This window comes from Pituophis catenifer, unplaced genomic scaffold (genome assembly GCF_029215685.1).
Source record: "Pituophis catenifer annectens isolate HBS135680 unplaced genomic scaffold, rPitCat1.0.hap2 SCAF_2, whole genome shotgun sequence".
Lineage (NCBI taxonomy): Eukaryota > Metazoa > Chordata > Lepidosauria > Squamata > Colubridae > Pituophis > Pituophis catenifer.
The window spans coordinates 59,194,963-59,214,051 of record NW_027256882.1 but is presented as its reverse complement, the minus strand read 5'-3'; the positions used below and the strand labels follow the sequence as shown (position 1 = coordinate 59,214,051).

Genomic DNA, 19,089 nt, shown 5'->3' with positions numbered 1-19,089 from the left:
ATCTCATTCTTTTTAAATATTCCATTCACGTTATTAACTGCCTGAGTTAATATTGTAAAGCAGTGGAAAGCTAAAATGTATCTTTAATTTGATTACTTATATTTAAAAGTGTGTGCTTTTTTTTTTCCTGGGTGTAAAATTAGCAACAAAGAACTTTTGAAAAACTCTTCAGCACAGAACAAATTGAATGACATCTTAATCACTTAGCTGTCACACTAATGATAATGTAATTACAAAATGAGAAAAAAAAATGCCCCAACCTGTCAGAAATCACACCATGGGGAGCTGAAGAGAAATGCAGGCCAAAATAGGTAAGTAAATGGTGAGATAATGCCTTGCTGTTTTGATTATGTGGATCTCAAATTGCTAAAGGAACAAGTAGATATGATCTCAGAATCACTGACTATAATCTTTAGTCAATTTGAGAATTTCTGAAGGGCAAGGAATGTATCAAAATATTGGAGAACAGTTAACATTATTCCATTTGTTAAAAAACAGTAGGGGGAGAACCCAGGAAAGTACAGATCAACCAGCTTGATATCAGCACTTGGGAAAATCCTGTAAAGGATAACTTAACAGTGGATTTGTAAGCATTTAGAAAGGAACAAAGTTAAAAGCCAGCATGGGATTGTTAAAAAATAGTCATGCTGGACAAACTTACATCTTTTTTTTTCTTTTTCAACAAAGAGATTACATTAATAGACCAAGGGAAATTTGTGAATATACTGCATTTGAATTTCTATGGATGAATTCTATTGATCATAGCCTCTTTGTTGATACAATGGAATAATGTGGGATGGTTGGTCTTGATTCTTGATTGGTTGAGGAACTTTACCAGGTTTGAGTTCAACAAGGATCTTAATAGATCTATGTCTAGATCAGGGCTGTCAAACTCGCAGCCTGCGGGCCAGATGTGTCACACGCTGACCACACCCACGGCCGGTTTAGCAAAGAGGGGAAAAAAGATCATGATATATCATGTGACGCCACCGTGATAATGCAAGTTTGACACCCATGGTCTAGATAGAGGGAGGCATGCAGAGGGTTCCTTAGTGCTTTGTCCTGGTCCACTGCTTTTCAATGTTTCTATAAATGATGTAGATGAGGAGATACAAGGAGTGCTGATCAAATTTGCACATGATGCAAAACTGGGAAGGATTGCTAACACTTCAGAAGAGCACTTCAGGTTAGAAGCTTGATAGATATGAAAATTTGTGCCTATACTCAAATATGCGATACAATGGTGGGAAATTTAAGGTTCAGCATTTAGAAAAACTGAACACACCAGTACAAAATAGGTGGCATCTGATTCAGTAGCTCCTGGGCATCAAGATGATAGACACCAGATTGCATTATAGTTTTCTCCCCCTGCTTTTGCCAATAAGCAATTTTATATTATTGCAGTTGTTAAAATTTTGATTGTTCTATTTTGGATCTTGGGGTGTTTGCAGATTATTGGATTTGCTGCTGGAATTTTCATTTCTTTGCAGCACTAATGATAGACTGAGCTAGCTCATTATCAATTATTCCACCTACTTTATTCTGTACACCACTTCTCTTCTCTAAGAGTAGACACTCTTAGTGTCTACTTTGGTAGTGAGTTTCAGAAAACCATTGGGCACATGATCAGAAATAGCTGAACTGATAGGTCATGATATGCTGCTAGCAGTGATGGGATTCAAATAATTTAACAACCGGTTTGCCTAGGGTCAGGTTGGCTGTGTTGGAAGGCATGGCCCATCCTCATCCTCCAGCTCCACCGCACATGAGGGACAAGCTTCCTGAGATGGCCAATGTGACCCTGGGTGAACTGGCACGAGGGAAGGAGGAGGAACAGGGAAAAGAAAGAGGGAAAGTGGCCTTCTCCTTCCCTTGCACCAGCCACTTTGTTGCTGTGGTGGCCCGACAGCAGCCAGCAGAGCTGGCAGCATATTCAGACAGTGAGAAGGTTGGGGAGGAACGTGGGCCAGTCCTGGAGTCTGGGGAAGGCTCAGACGATGGCTTTGAGTCAGAGGCAGAGAGGGGGCCCAGGCCATCTGGTAGTTCTTTGCTGCCTCTGGAGTCTCCAAAGTCTGACATCAGTGAGGCAGAAGAACAGCGAGAGCCTGTTCCCAGTGTGCGCATGTGCAGAGCTGCCAGGAGACAGGAACAATTAAGGAAATAGGGTCGAGTTGGAAGTAAGGCTTGGAGATGATTGGCCCCTCCCATAAGACATAAAAGAGAAGCAAACGGGATTGACCTTTTGCAGGAAGCAATTAGTTCATCTGGCTGATTCAAGATTTGAAAATTCTGTTTGTGACTCTGTGCCAAGTTTGGCCTTACCCTACATCTGGAAATTAGCTCTTTGGCAGCGTTCCACCTGAGATAGGTGGGCATTGATAACCTTCCTCTGAAAGACTGTTCATCAAGCCTTGTGGACTGTAAATGAAAGTAATTTACAGCTGTATGAATTAAAGAGGTTTGCTGGAACTAAGTTTGTGCTGTTTACTTTCTGAGGAAGCCTAGGTTGCCCATTTCTCCATTGCAGCACAGCACAGTGCCCAGGATCCACTTTGATAGGGGGGTGGGCGTAATTTAACAACCGGCTCACCCAAACCGATGTGAAGCAGCTGAATCTCACCACTGGCTGTTAGTCTGACAATTTGAAGATGGCAAAACACACTCTTCCAAACATTAACTAACCTTGTCCATCCCACTTCCATTAGAGGGCGCAGTCGGCGGCTGCTTTCCTGTTGGGAGGTGTTGATTAATGGAAAGACAAATTAAATTGGAAGACGTTGCTTTCTTCAACTTTCCTCATGTTAAAATAGCAAGGACAGCTTGTGTCAGCAGCCTGATTTTTTTTTTCCAGCAGAATAGGGCTCAACAATCAGGGCAGAAAATTTTATGTTGGCATACTTTCTGACTAGCTCAAGGACTGTTCAGTAGCAATTCAGTGCAGCCATCTGGCTATGCTTCTCAGTCTGATTCTTTGAAGAAGCACAATTACTTTGGAATAATTCAGAATGAGAAGTGCTAATGAATGTCAAAAATTATTTTCTTCTTTCTGTTCCCTAATATGTGGGTATTCTAATTTAGAACTGTTGGACCTATTGAAACATGCATGTACAGATACACACACACACACACAACACACACACAGACAAAGAATGATAGGCTACAGATTCACAATATTAGATAGATAGGGCAAAATTTAAATTTTCCCTAGAAGGCATTTTTCCTTTTCAATTCTTTTATCTAGAGACTGCTTTCCTCCACCTAGGACACACACAATGGTTAAAGTTAAGTAATCCTTTGCAATTTTAATTAGCAGTACAAGTGAGAAAGATCCTTTCCCCATTCCCCTTTTACCTTCCCTCCCTTCCTTATTATAGCCTTCCAGGCATTTTCACTTTCTACAGTAATATCGCTTTGCTTCCAGAGGAATTAAGTATAGAAAAATAATCCTTGTACCCTCAGATAAAAAAAGTCCACAATTATCTTCAAAGGCTATAGTTTAAATAGCATTAGCAAAAGTTGTGGGGAAACTGAAAATGGTAAAACAGAATAGAAACTTTTATTGATTAGTCATTTGACCGTATCAAATGTGGAGGTAGTCTTCGACTTATGACCACAATTGAGCCCAAAATGTATGTTGCCGAGTGAGAAATTTGTTAAGTGAGTTTTGCCCCATTTTACGACTTTTCTTAGCACATTTGTTAAGTGAATCCCTGCAGTTGTTAAATTAGTAACACTGTTGTTAAGCAAATCTTGCTTTCCCATTGACTTTGCTTGTCAGAAGGTCGCAAAAGGGGATCACATGACCCCGGGACATTGCAACCGTCCTAAATATGAACTAGTAGTCAAGCATCCAAATGTAAATTACGTGTCCATGGGGATGTTGCAAGAGACATACATGTGAAAAATAGTCATAAGTCACTTTTTTCAGTACCTTTGTAACTTTGAATGGTCACTAAATGAATTGTTGTAAATCGAGGACTACCCATAGAAAGCTAGTGGAAATATACAACTAAATGCAAAGAAAACAATAGAACATGTTCATAGTAACTCATTAGCCCTATAATTAACCCAGTTCTGATCTAAATATACCTTCCTCTTTGAAATGGCCTTTGATAGAAAAAGCATGGTCTTATTAGTAATACACGGGGTTTTTTTCCCCCTGAAAACAGTAAGACAGTTTTTCCCAGGTGCCCCAGTATGTGTTAGTGTTTAAATAAGAATATAAATGATAGAAAGTAAATATCTGTCATCAATCCTTATCTGAAAGCATAGTCAAGCATTTTCTATCTTCAAATTATTCTCTAATCTTCCTCTGCAAGAGGAAGCAAATCCCAGAGAAGAGATTTGTCAAATCTGTCAAATTTCAAGTTTATTTTTATTTTTGCCCTGATTTTACATTTATTTAGTTCATGCTGTTCCTTAATACAGCCATATCAATTTGCATGGAAAAACATTAGGAAATATTGAAGGAATTGCTTTCTGTTTCCAGGATAGGTAAAGGTAAAGGTTCCCCTTGCACATATATGCTAGTGGTGCTAGTGGTGCTCATCTCCATTTCAAAGCTGAAGAGCCAGCACTGTCTGAAGACGTCTCCATGGTCATGTGGCTGGCATGACTAAATGCCAAAGGTGCATAGAACGCTGTTACCTTCCCACCAAAGGTGGTTCCTATTTTTCTATTTGCATTTTTTACATGCTTTTGAACTGCTAGGTTGGCAGAAACTGGGACAAGTAACAGGAGCTCACACCATTACACGGCACTAGGGATTCGAACCGCTGAACTGCCAACCTTTCGATCGACAAACTCAGCGTCTTAGCCACCGCATCCCTTCCGTTTCCAGGCTACATACAATAAATTAGATAAATTTCCAGTTGAAATTTTCTGTTTACATGCCTACAAATTCCTAAGCTCCAGTATAGATATTTTCCTCTTCCTACAACCAAAAGAAAGCAGGATAGAGTAAAAAGAATAGTGAACATCTATGCAGCCAGTTGTTTCTGAGCAGACTTATATTTTACCTAGGGCTATATCCTTAGAGAAGAACAGCAAGAACATTCAAACTTGGTTGTAATTTGACTGAGGTCCAATGGACTCAATTATAGCCTATAAAGTCGACAATGTGAAATACTTCCACCAAATGAGCACTAGCTCTTAGGTTATGAGAGAAAGGGATGGAGATGTCACCTCTGATTAATGGCGCTGACATTTTGCAGTCCACAAATGTAAAAAATGGAAAGGAGTCGGACATGGGGGGGGTGGGGAGGAAAAGAGGTTGCTTAGAAAACTTCTGAGAATAACTAGAAATCTTGTCAGTCACACCAAGCTGGTTTAGCAGATTTTATTACTCATGATATTGCCCTATGCTGGCATTATGGAAATGCAGATGTACATACATCTGCTGTATCCTATTTAATAGAGCAATGGTTTTTTATTGAATTTGGAACCATAATTCTAACACATCTTAATTACACTGATTTCTTTAGCCATTTGATAAATTTTGCAGCTCTTGCATTTACTTTGAATGCTTTACATTTTCAGTATATACTTCTTCCAAGATTGTTAAAATAGACAACTATTGTAGAGATATTTTAAGCCAACTGGAATTATATCTAGTAGCAATCTGAATTATAGAGACATTTTCATGCCCTATGCAGCATCTTTAATTTTCTTGGGCACATACATGCCTGCCGAAATACACATGCACACATACTTCAGGAGGAGGAGCTATATTCCAATATATATAGTCCAATGAATAAGCATAAGTAATTTTATTGCACATGTGCTTAAAAAGTGGCCTTTTTAAATAAGAAGAAAATTACTTGAAAAGCTTTTTTTAAAAAAATCTATAAATTCCCTCTAGTACTGAGAGGGTAAGAGAAGAAGGCTTATATATCACAACCAAACAAGAAACATACATATTCATTTTAATGTTTTGCTCATTTTTCTTAGGTCAAACAGTTGATTATGTCAAGAAAAACTAAGATGTATCTCTAATTATTATGGCAAATTTGCACAAAATGCCAGCTGCATAATGGCTGCAAATGGGTGTAAAACAATCCTCAGTGGCCAGCCATAAACTTCACAAGCTAGAAAAAATAATGACAAAGTGCAGGTGCTTAATCATTCTTATGCCTGCTACCTTATCTGTCCCTACTCCCTATCTCCAAAAGCTGTTTTTTCAGCATGCTGATTCTAACTGGGTTCACACATTACACTGAACCATTTGTTTTTCTTTGTTTGGACATATTGTGCTAACCTAGACAAAGTGTCTTAGGATGATGTACCTACCCTGGCAATTGACTTATTCAGTGCTATGTAGCAATATTTCCATTTTTAAAAAATTTGATTTATATGCCGCCCTTCTCCAGAGACTCAGGGCAGCTTATAATGCGTTAAGCAATAGCCTTCATACTTTTGTATATTTATACAAAGTCAGCTTATTGCCCCCACAAACTGGGTCCTCAATTTACCTACCTTAGAAAGGATGGAAGGCTGAGTCAATTATTTAATGAACCTTGTATAATATATTTTAAATGTGACTGACAACTGTCTATTCATAACCGTCTGTTCAGGCATAACAGCCCAGAGTTACTTATCTGAGATGGGCCATATAGAAGTTTAATAAATAAATGAAAATATGTCCGATTTATCATTTTGCACATATAGAATTATGTAAAATGTGCATACATAGAGTCGCATTCATGTTTAACAGATGTTCAGCTTCATTAGAAGCTTATTATCCCAGTAGTCCATTATATTGAATGTAACATTGGGGGAAGCCAAGGCTTTCTTGATTAATGTGTAAACAGTGTTTGGTCATTGAAGAAGGAAAGAATTAGAATTAAAAAATCCTACAATACAGTAGTGGAATCCTTTTGGGAAAAGTGTATTTTTGAGGTTTGATGGCTAATAACACCACTTTTGGGGGGAGTTTCAAGATAATCATATTCCACTGCTGGAATGGCCTGGGAATATTAGGTCAATTGAAAATCTATGGAGCTGACTAAAGAAACTTGTTAGTCAGAAGCGACCCAGCAATAAAACCCAGTTAATAGAAGCAATCATTCAATCTTGGTTTCACATTATAACAGCTGCAGAACTAAAAGATTTGATTCACTCTATAAGAAGATATTATAAGGTCATAATTCATGCTAAAGTATTCATGCCAACTAAGTATTAACTGATGTGATAATTTTTGTATGTTTCATTTTTTTCTACATGTTTCACTTTTCTTCTTTATAGTGTAACTGCTATTCTAATAGCAAATCCTTCATAAAAGTTATTGCATTACATTCTTGATTAAATTATCTTTCCATTGATATATAATTTTACGGTACTACTCTAAAAAAAGGGGGTGTGATTAGCTATTTTTAAAAAATACACTTTTCCCAAAAGGTTTCCACAATTTTGGCCACTACTGTATATATTTAAGTTAATACTAGGCCATTTCTAAAGAATTAACCTTATAAGAAAAGAATCACCAGGAAAAAAAAACTAAAGAAAGAAGATGAGGAATTTAAAAATAAAACATGACGGATCACAGACCATCATAAATTATTCTATTTAATAAAGCAATGCAATACTGTATCAAAATCTATCTGGCTTTCCTAACAGTTTTCTTTCCCCATATACATATAACAAGACAAGAGGTCATGTATTTCCAAGTTCCCCTAACTTCATTCTCACTTTTGCAAGCCTATCTGGCATAGCTTTATGATGTCTGATCAGAAAAAGTTTCATGGAAAGTTTCATGAAGCTCTCTAGTGAAATCAATGTATTGAAATAGTTACATGTCTTCAACTATAATACAAGCCACAATCCTGGACATTATTATAAGCATTTTTATTCTTTTTAGGGGAAAGGAAAAAAAATTGAATGGTTAAAAAGCTGTACAAGAAAATTTCAGTATAGTTCAACTTGTCACAGGAAAAGAGGACTGAAAAAACAAAGATGCAATATATTTGTGAGGTTTTTAGGCATAAATTTGTAATGATTTTAGCACAAAGAGCTCTTCACTAGAATTATTTATTTCAATTTCATTATATCCAAAATGTAAATCTATGCATGTTCATTCACGTGTCACCGTATTGCCTTTGAAATTCCTTGGTAATGATGTTGCATATCCACAACAAATTTTATAACAGCTTCCTTTGTTGATTGCAGTTGAGGAAACTATAGATATTTAATAACTATTTTGAAGTATCCTCACAAAGTTCTATTTCCCATGATCTTTTAAAATAAGTCATGTGTGGAGAATAGACATAATCATTGATTTTGCATCAGAACATATGGCAAGAGCACATATGTTTTCTCCCAACAAATATTTGTGTGCAAAACAATTGATGTGAGGAGAAAACTTTCACAGCCAACATGATTTGTTTCAGTTGAGACAGCAGTAATTTAACATATAAGTTGTGCATGATTTGTTCCATAGAAACGATATATGTGTGGAAAAAAATGATTGATTTTAGCCAAGAATCAAATACGCTGTACTGATCATTATGTTGGTCTTTAACTTTAATTAAGATTTGATTTGATGTATACTGATCAATATAGGGAACCATTTCATAAGATTTTAATTTGTTAGCTTTCAGAATAGTTTTCTGTAAAAAAAAAAAATCTTAAATATTAGATAAACTGAAATAACCATATGGAAATGTACACCCTATATTAAATTATATTTTTTATCAAAAATTGTGTAAGGAGTAAAAAAATATTCATATAACAGTAGAAATCAGGATTGTCAACTTGCAAAGCTTTCAAATTGCCATGAGCAGGAGGGAGGGAGAACTGAAGTGAATTCCATACATTCTTTCTGACCGCAATCAGAAAGAGGGTGTTAGGTTTCACAGCCAGGTTTCACAGGTTAATTGGAGAATGTGATTTATGACATGGCCAGAGAGGAGGGGAGAGACAGGGTCATAGGGGAACGTAAATCTACATAGGATCAGTCCTAACTGCATCCGAGTATTGCCGGAATGTTGCTCCTAATAAATGACTATATTTCCTTTGAAGTTTGGATCATGGCTCATGAATTAATTAGGGCATCTTTTGGAAACTTGACACAGGGTCAGGTTTCAAAACCTACTACCATTTCGCTCGTGGGCATGCGCAATACTTCTGCACATGCGCAGAAGTGTCCGGGTGGGTGGGCGGAGCCTCCCACCACCGCTACCAGTTTGCCCGATCTACAGCAAACCGGTAGCAACCAACCACTGGTAGAAATGAACAATTACAAATCATTTTCTAATATTTAATTCTCTTATACTGTATATATTCTACTCAAAACAGTCTTAAATGCTTATAGTTTACAATCATGTTAAAAATATTGTCATATTAGGTCATCAGGCTTTTAAATAAATGTTTTATTTGATTATTAACATTCTTTTGAAAAGCAAGAATACTATTTATTAGGTAATAAAACTACTTAAAAGTATGGAATGCCAGGTTACAAAGTCAGCACCAGGTGGGATTTGGATATGAATAAGAATTATATATCTATCTCAAAAGATTATATATAATCTATAGATAGATAGATAGATAGATAGATAGATAGATAGATAGATAGATAGATAGATAGATAGATAGATAGATAGATAGATAGTGGCAGGCCTGAAGAGCCAATGCAAAAGATGGGTGGGTGGGTGGATGGATGGATGGATAGATAGATAAATAGATAGATGATAGATGATAGATGATAGATGATAGATAGATAGATAGATAGATAGATAGATAGATAGATAGATACATACATACATACATACATACATACATACATACATACATACATACATTTTCCTAATACAGACATTTATGGGATCATTGAACCTACCTTCAACACCAACTTTGAACTCATGCTTTGTTTCTCCTAAATCATTTGAGGCTACACATTCATAGGTTCCTTCATCATCTCTAGTAACTTGTTCTATCTTCAAAACTTTTCCAAAATTCTCAGTGACTCCTCTGAAAATGCTGCCTCTGTCAATCCTTCTCCATGTTAAATGGGGTGTTGGACTAGGATGAATTAAAAAAAAAAAAGAAAGAAAATATTTATGTTAAAAAGTAACATGGCTCTTTACCCTACATTCAAGAGTTCTGTGTTATATACTGTAGATTCCAACTAATGCTTATATAGATTGATGCTGCTTAAAATGAGTGGCCATATTAATCTTTTCATTAAGTAAAAATTCTGTTTTCTGCCTTATTTTAGTTTTTCTTCTCTTGTATATCAAAGACCTGGACATGAAGGGAAGCTTAAACACTGATTAGGAATAACCCAGGAAAACACAACTAATGCATGCTTGCTTCCCGATACATATCTCTTATTCCATATTTGCCACCTCTTATTCCAGATCTGCCAACAACAGATCATTATTTTAAATTTGCATTGCAGAGTATCTCTTTTTCTGTTGTGTATGGAATTTACACAAAGATTTGGATTTTAAAAAGAATTTTTCTCTAATCTGACTTTGGAAAAGGTTAGTAAAAGGCAAAAAGGCTGAATATTAGGAGTCAAGAAATATGCTTTATGAAAACAGTGCTATCTTTGAAAAAGTTGGTATTGAATCTACCCATGTTATAGAAAGTAATGTTCCTTGCAATATGCTAAGGTTTTGCTGATTCCAAGCTAATCATAATAAACACAGTCAGCTCACCTCTTGTGTCATGAAGAACATGGGGTATCAGAGATAAACTGAATCTGTGTGCAACACACATGTGTATTTAGGCATGCAAAGATTTGGATTCTGCTAGCTTGTTAAAAGAAGAAAATGTCATCCTTACTGCACTGCAAACCATAGAGTTAAGGGACACAAGGCCAACTGTCCAACTGCACTGTCAAACCATAGAGTTGGGGGCCACAGGGTCTGTTGTCCAAGTCTACACTGTCAGACTTGAGGGCCACAGAGATAGTTGCAGCATTTTTAGTGCAAACTACTGTACCCTCTTGGGTTTAGTTGAGTAATGGCGGTCTTTTTTTAAAAAGATAATCTTAAATCACCACCAGAAATGAAGTATATTGGAAATGCAGAAAGTTACTGGTTTTGCTTTCAACAAAAATTTCTACTCTACTTAAGAGAAAATGGCTGCCACAAAGAAAAGGACAAGCAGAGAAGAGTACTAAAATGTGAAGCCCCTATGTCTTTTTTTGTTCTTCAAGATAAAACTGAGGGGAATGTTCTCTTGAGAACGGTACAAGGCAGGTTGTACAAAGGCTCTGTGACAGAGATGGGTGGCTTTAAAAATTGATAAACAAACAAATAAATAAATACCAAATATAGAGTGTACTTGACTCTTTCTCCCCTCTTTCCTGCTGTGGTTTTCCTTTTCCTTTTATTTGCAAATTCTACTTAAGTTAAGGAATCAAGCTCCACTAATTATCTGAGATGCCATTCCCCACCCCTGCCGCCGCCAAAATTCCTTTCAGCAATCTTTTCATTGCTATATACTCATTTTTAAATCTTCTCTCATCTCCCCTCCCCTTTAGCTAAAGCAGGTCGCCTAGCAAAATGTGGTTCCTATTTCTACGATCTCAGGAACAGCAAAGCCTGAGATAACAAATATGCACAGTTACAGTTGATTGGAGGCATCATTTAATTTCTACTCTAGTTTTCATTTTGCATTTTGAATAGAATTACTCATTTTGCCCAGCTAAATAATTAAAATCTGCTATCTTTGCTCTCCTCTGAGGAAATAGCTGAAACCCTTGGATTTATGTATATTAAGAAGAAGAAAAAAACTAATGGAAGAAACTGTTGTATATGTGGTAACTGGGTTCAGTTCAGTAAAATGGACCAATGTTTAAAGATCCCTTTATGAATATGTATCTGAATTTTGAATCATGCTGGTAGCATAATGGTAACATGTTTGTATTCTAAGCAAACTGACTCAGTTTGGCTATCACACTAAGTAAATCACCAGCCATATACCATATTTTTTGGAGTATAAGACGCACCTTTTTCTCAAAAAAAAAAAGAGGGTGAATATCTGGATGTATCTTATACTCCGAATGCAGCCCCACCCAGCTTCTCAAACAGAGGTTTCAGAGGCTGAAAAAAGCATCAGAAAAGAAGCTTCAGAAAAGAAGCCCCCAAACAGAACTTCAGAAAAGAAGCCCCCAAACAGAGATTCAGAAAAAAAAAAAAGCCCCAAACAGAGATTCAGAGGGTTTTTTTTTTTCTGAAGCTCTGTTTTGGAGGCTTTCAGAGGCAGGAAAAAAAGCAAAAAAAGAAACAAGGCACAGAGCTCACAACCAAGGAACCTGTTGCTAAAATTCACCTCTGAGAACAGCTGATTGCCGAACAGCAGAAGGCCGATCAACCTGCCAATCAGCTTTTTCTTATTTTCCTCCACAAAATCTAAGGTGCTTCTTATACTCCGGTGCGTCTTATACTCTAAAAAATACAGTAATCATCTGCCTATTTTCTTGCAAAAACCTATGGGATTTGTATTTTCTGGAAACTATATTGTGTACTCTGCAAAGTAAGTAAAAATATATACAACACTATCTAACGGCTACTCTAGATTAAAAATAGTCTAGAATGCCACTGAGAAGTTGAGCTTATTTCACCCAATCCACAATGGCTTTATAACCATAAACGGGGTTAAAGATTTTGCTGCAAGGGCAATAATCAATTCTTTGTCTTCTTAGACAGCATGAATTCTCCAGACAATTAAATATAAAAGGAACTTTGTGTTTTGCAAAATTACTGTGAACTCTCATAATAAGAAAGAGAGACGTTAAGGCCAGGCTGCTAGCTTAGCATTTCCAGCTGGCCTTGCTATTGCCAACACTGTGTATGGCATAAGCAGAGCAGAATCATGTCAGCTTATTCTTGTGTCCATCTGTTGGGATGGCAGCATGCCAAGGGTCAGGTTACTAACAGTTCCAAGTTCCTAAAACATATAATAGGGCTGATTATAGGACAAAGCCCAAATATTTACAATATCTTCCTGTAACTTTAGGTATCTAACTTTAAAAAAAAAAATCAATTACTTTTGCTTCCTTGTTGTAATTACAGATAGTCCTCAACCACAATTTAGATCAAAATTTATGTTGCTAAGTGAGACTTTGCTTGTCATAAGAGTGCAAAAGGTGATCACAAGACCCCACATATTTATGAACCATCATACATATGAATCGGTTGCCAACCAGCTGAATTTTGATCATGTGATCATAGGTTTGACGCAATGGCCATATCCCATTTTTTCCAGTGCTGTTGTAACTTTAAACAGTCAATGATTTGTTATAAGATGAGGACTAATTTGCTGTTATTTTTCAAAGTCAGTTCTAAAATACAAATACTCACAGTCCTTCAGCAATGCATTCCAGAAAAAGATCCATTCCTTTCATAAATGTCACTTCTGAACTAGAACCAGAAGATTCAGGGATAAGTAGCTTGGGTTTTCTTTCTTTGATTAAATTTGCTAAAAGGGAGAAAAGTAATTTCAGAATTCTCAAAATAAGATGGATTCAACTCTTCCTTATTCAATCAGTCATGGTCAATAAAAATATCAGTGCTAATTCATTCACATATGCTCTACATATTATAATGAAATATTCTTTCCTGCTAGGCCAATTTTTTCATCTGCTTTAGAATGTACTTCTAAAATTTGCAAAAAAAACACTATACAATAGAATGTGGTACATTAATTGCAATTTGTGGACAAAATGTATGAGTGCAGCATATTTTTGGCATTGTAGGAATAGTACAATTAGAATTAATTGTAAAATTTGTGGGTTCCAAATTACAAGGTACAAGCTTTGAAAGTGAGATGAAATGGCAACATTTAAATAAACTCCTATGATGGGGACAGTGGTGGGTTGCTACCGGTTCTACCCGGATCAGCGAAGTGGTAGCAGTGGTGGTGGGAGGCTCTGCCCACCCATGCCGGATGCTTCTGAGCATGCGCAGAAGCTTCTGCACATGCACAGAAGCTTTGTGCGAGCGTGCGAGCACTCACGAGTGAATTGGTAGCGAGGGATTTTGCAACCCACTACTGGATGGGGAGGCTACAAGGAGGAAGAAATATTGGATAATTTTCAGGGTTTGAGGATAGTGGAGAAGAAAGGACTTCCTCTTCCTGAGACTCTACCCCTCAGTGTCATCTGGCCTACTAAAGATTAAGATAGAGGCTTTAGGAAGAAGAAAAGTTATATTCTTCATCTTTCCAATTAGCTAGCATAATTATGGTTCCACTTCCCCAAAAGAGATTAAATTGTTTTCTCCTATGAACATGGAAGAAACATGGAAATTATAAGCAGGAAGTGATTGGGAAAACTCAATAGTATCTTTTGGGTTAAGTTTCTTGTTAAAGATTTTGGAGGAAATCTATGTGGTCATTAGGAATTCAAAACAACTCGGTGGCACCCAATCATTAATCCATCTTATTGGAGAAAGGTGGGCTAAATGGGGAATCTTGGCAGGTTGGACTAGATCCAAAATTTGGAGTTTTCTATTGCTGTTTTATTGGATAATCATAGTAGCAAATTACTCTTTTCATCTATCTGGATGGAAACTGACACACATACACACGTGCACACGCATACATATCCTGTCATTTGCATGTCTATGTGTAAAATGCCATATATTTTAAGTAGGATATTTTATTCATGTTAATCTAAACTGAGATTAAACAGTAACAACTTACCCTTAGCCGCATTAGATGAACTGGAATCATTAGTATATTTTACTGCAACAGACAGAAATGGAGACCAAATGGAAACATGAATGGTGATGAAATTTATCAAATAAATGATGGATATAATCAGACTGAGTAAAGAATTCAGATTATGCTGAGATAGACCCATTTGCAAGGTAAACTTCATTTGTTCTACCCATGCCTCATGAAACTGAAATTGTTAAAATTATCCTCCTCTGTAAAAATGGGATGGAGAGGAATGCTGTTTGAATACAACTAGATTATTCTGTTGATCTCCTGGACTGAGATCGTATTATTCCGACCTAAAACAAATTCCATAATTGCTGAAGATGCAATGCAAGCATGCATAGTGATAATGAACACAAGTACAAATAACATAAATACCAAAAGATCTCATATTTAGCTAATATTTTAAAATGCTTTTCCATCATGGTCCTTTCCGCCAATCCTTCAGCAGGCAGATTGTATTGATTGATTGATCAATACTTAAAGCCTGTTCCACTCTCAGAAGACTCTTGTGAAACCAAATCACAATAAAACCATTATCACCAAAAATCACAAATTTAACATATGCATCTCACAATGTATTAACTAGAGCTTCAATTTTTGCAGCTGCTCCACTATTTATCACTACTTATGTTGTCATTGGCAATGGGCAATATGTCTGCCTGAATGCTATTGCTATTATTAGGTGGGCTCCTTTGGCCCAGGCAAGAGAAACAATTCTACAAGCTTTTGATGAACCTTCAGTCTGGCCATCTATCACATCTCACCTCACCTCTCCTCTTCCAATCCATTTTAAGAAGACAAAGCAATGGTGAAATTCAGCCGGTTCTATCCAGCTCGGGCAAACCAGTAGCGCCAGCGGCAGGAAGCTCCGCCCACCCACCGGGACGTCATTACATCACGTTTTTTACCCTCTGCTCATGTGCAGAAGGCTCTGCGCATGCGTGGAGGAGGCGCGCACACTCACATTTGCGAACCAGTAGCGAAGGTAAATGAATTTCACCCCTGAAACAAAGTAGTAGATGTTTCTTCATGACCTACTATTGTTTGAAGGGAGGGAAGGAGAACAATGCCAGGGGAATTCCCCAATTCTCTTCTATAACATGCCTTGCACTTATTATATAAGGATACTATCATTTGGCAGTTTGCCTTTGACAACATAGGAATCAGTAGTGGGACAGCAAAAATTGAAGCTCCAGTTAATTGGTGAGATGCTAATGTTAAATTTCTTTTGCTTTTGGTGATGATGCTTTTATTGTGTTTTGGTTTCATGCTGCCATAGTTTATTTTCTTTCTAATAACATAGAATTGTTTTATTTTGAAGAGCCGTGGTGGTGCAGTGGTTAGAATGCAGTATTGCAGGCTAATTCTACTGACTGTCAGCAGTTCAATTCTCACCGGCTCACTATTGCTATATGCTATTGTTTTTCTACGTGGATTGTTTTGTATAAGTTTTTGTCCTATGTGAATTATTCAATACCTTTTCTATTGCAGTGACATACAGATGTGTTGAACAAACTATGTCTCTTTATTTTTTAGATTTTTTTCCAATCGTAATGGGTAGAAGAAACAAGGCTGACAATGATAAAATAATGTATTATAATGTATTATAATAAAATGAAAAAGATTATTTCTGACTTAGGTGAATTTTTCCTGTGGGAAAAATGAATTTTATTCTGCATTAAAAATAATTACAAGGGAAATAATTTAATGCTATCTTTCTTGAGATAAGTGGAGAACCTATTTATTTTCACACAGTGGCTTAGTCTTTTCAATACTTTATGTATATGTCAACATTTTGTACAATCTTATAGATGATTATTAAGATGAAAACTCCATCTAGTTGAGCTGGCTAAATCTAAACATGTGTGGATAGGAAGAACTGTAAATGCAAAAAAAAAAAAAAAACAAAACACCCAGAAATAATAAATTTAAGTTTCTTCTGTTTAGTTAGAAGTTGTTTCATGTCAAAAAATCTTACCCCATCATATTGTTCAAATATGGTTATACAACATTTATATAACATTTGCTCGGTTGTGAGCAAAGTTCATGTGTGGCTTTGGCAATAAATAAAATGTTGAAGGATGTAGTGAGGCAGTATCTTAAGAACATTTGTGGATTATATGGGTCAGCTGACATGAACCATCTAAGAAACTAGCTGGTATCATAGTAGTAATATTAAAACTGCCACCCAAGGCAATATTATATTACTACAGAGTCCAATTTGGCAAGACACCAGGCATAATCGAAGTCTTTTTCAACAACATAAAGCATACTCTGACAGTTTCTCAGTCACAGGTAGTAGCTCCAGCTAAACTTCACTGAGCTCATAGAAGATAAGCAGAAAAACTTGGTTACTGCTCAGATGATGTATCATCAGGAAATCCCAGTTATGGACTCGACAAGGAATTTTTTTTAAAAAAAAATTCAGTGAAAAAAATAATCCCAGAAGGTAATAACAAACTAATTCTATATTGGTGGGGGAGATTCAGGTGGTCACCAAAATTTGACATTACTTTAACAATCCTCCCAAGGTGATTAATCAAATGAAAAATCATTCAGAAAGGAACTTAGGTGGTATTTATCCTATAATAATTACATAAGGAGGAGGAGACCAATCTATTTATATGTTACAATCAAGAAGGAAAAAGAAGGAAGGTGCAAATGAAGTCCCTGTCAGCCAGCCTGTTGCTTGCTGCCATAGAATAAAGGGGGAGGGAATAGGGAAAAGCTTACATTGCAGCTTTGCAACTGCTGTTATTTTCAAGGCCAAGTCCTTTGGCTCTGGTATGCTCTTGCCTAGCTACAAGGGGGTTGGGCTGTATACTGTATTTGAAGCTATGTTTGCTTTTTTTTTGGCCTCATAGCTTACTTGAAACTGTCTATTGGTTTGTTCCTAATAAAAGTACTTTTCTCTAAATCTATGGAGACAAGGATTTTCTTTCCTAGAAAATGAACAGAGGCAGTCTTGACATTAAGCAAGCTATGAGGCAAAAACAAAAACAAAAAAACCCTGACAGTCCCTCAAATTTGCTAGTGGTGCTCAGTAGCTACATCCCTGCAAATCATTCTGTCTTCTCATTTTGGTGGGATTTTTTTTTCCATTCAAGAGAAAATAAAATATATTGCTGACAAGTGCCTCCAGTAAATATACCCCATGCTAGTTCAACAGGAAAGCACACATTACTCTCAGTTTCCATTTATATTAAAGGGAAATTATCATTTGGTGGCTCTGAAAAGAATTTGATTTCCATCCCAATCAGGGTTAGATTTTTATAGTTTTGAGGTTCAGAACAAAACAAGAGAAATCTTTTGGCGAGCTAGCAGCTGCAGCAGTTTTATGAGCTGGGCCTAGCTGTCATCACTAAGACAGCAGTGTGGAATTGAATACATTTGCATAAATTTCTTCAGCAAAAAATGATGATAAAAAACACAACCCATGTCACATGTAAGAATTACCAAAAGAACCAAAGGTTGGAAGCAGACATTAGGGCAGATGGAAGATAGAGGAAGAAACGAAGAAGGAAAGAAGAGAACCAATTTCTCAGACTTACAACGTGTAACTGTCAATGTCATCGGCATTTTCTGTACAATAGTTCTTAATTTTGGAAATGCAGCAAAGCAGCAGTAATCACTACGGCTGTCATTTTCATCCACATTTGCAAAGTAAAGATCCCCATTAAGGCCCATGGAGACCCTTTCATCTTGTGGGATATGCTGCAAGTCTGAAAAGGAAAAAAAATGGTAATAATTCAGTATCTGACCCTTGATCCCAGGTAAGGAAATAGCTCTTGGGTATTAATAATGCATGTGACTTGAAAGAATATAAAGCATATTTGCTAGTTTTCCACTATGCTATGTAGAGTGGGCAGAAATCACAAGTCGAACAAACTGCCTGGATACCCTTTTCCCAACCATGAAATATATACTGCATATGTATTGCAAGTTTGACATTGCATACATTTTTCTGTGACAGAATGCATTTTTTTTTTTTTGCAAAATAATGCACCGTTTTGATTGTGCATTTGTTAAAGAATTATTCAAGTCAGGCCTGTACCCTACATGTCATGGCTGTCAAGAAGTCACTTATCCTGTCACTTAGGATAGGCTTGGATGGCACATAACTCAAAAGTGTCTATCCTTTCTCTTTTTTTTTTCTTTTTTCTTTACATTTGTGTAGACGAACTCATTTTATATGATTTAATCTCATGTATAAACCAGCCCAATGTGCTAAATGGAGCCAAATACTTAATTCCACAATTTAATTCTATGTTTCAGTTTGAAAATGAGGAAATTTGGGGGGAAAAACTTGGAGAGGAGAGAAACTTGAAGTGTTTTGAGACAGATGGCGTGCTGCTAATTCTTAGCACAAACTTCTCTAAAGGATAAAATAAATGTCACCTCACTGAATTCAGTAGGGGT

At 36.6% G+C, this 19,089-nt stretch overlaps 1 protein-coding gene across 3 annotated transcripts in view; it reads right to left on the bottom strand.

Moving 5' to 3' along the window:
- CHL1 (cell adhesion molecule L1 like) overlaps positions 1–19,089 on the bottom strand; it is a 105,438-nt gene that overhangs the window by 60,569 nt on the left and 25,780 nt on the right. For 2 of the 3 annotated variants that reach the window (XM_070933564.1, XM_070933566.1), the window contains exons 5-8: positions 18,222–18,392; positions 14,650–14,691; positions 13,308–13,425; positions 9,833–10,014 (exon numbers count right to left, since the gene is read on the bottom strand). In XM_070933564.1, coding sequence (XP_070789665.1) covers positions 9,833–10,014; positions 13,308–13,425; positions 14,650–14,691; positions 18,222–18,392 — 513 coding nt within the window. The remainder of the gene's footprint in view (positions 1–9,832; positions 10,015–13,307; positions 13,426–14,649; positions 14,692–18,221; positions 18,393–19,089) is intronic. The other variant, XM_070933565.1, reaches the window with a different exon arrangement.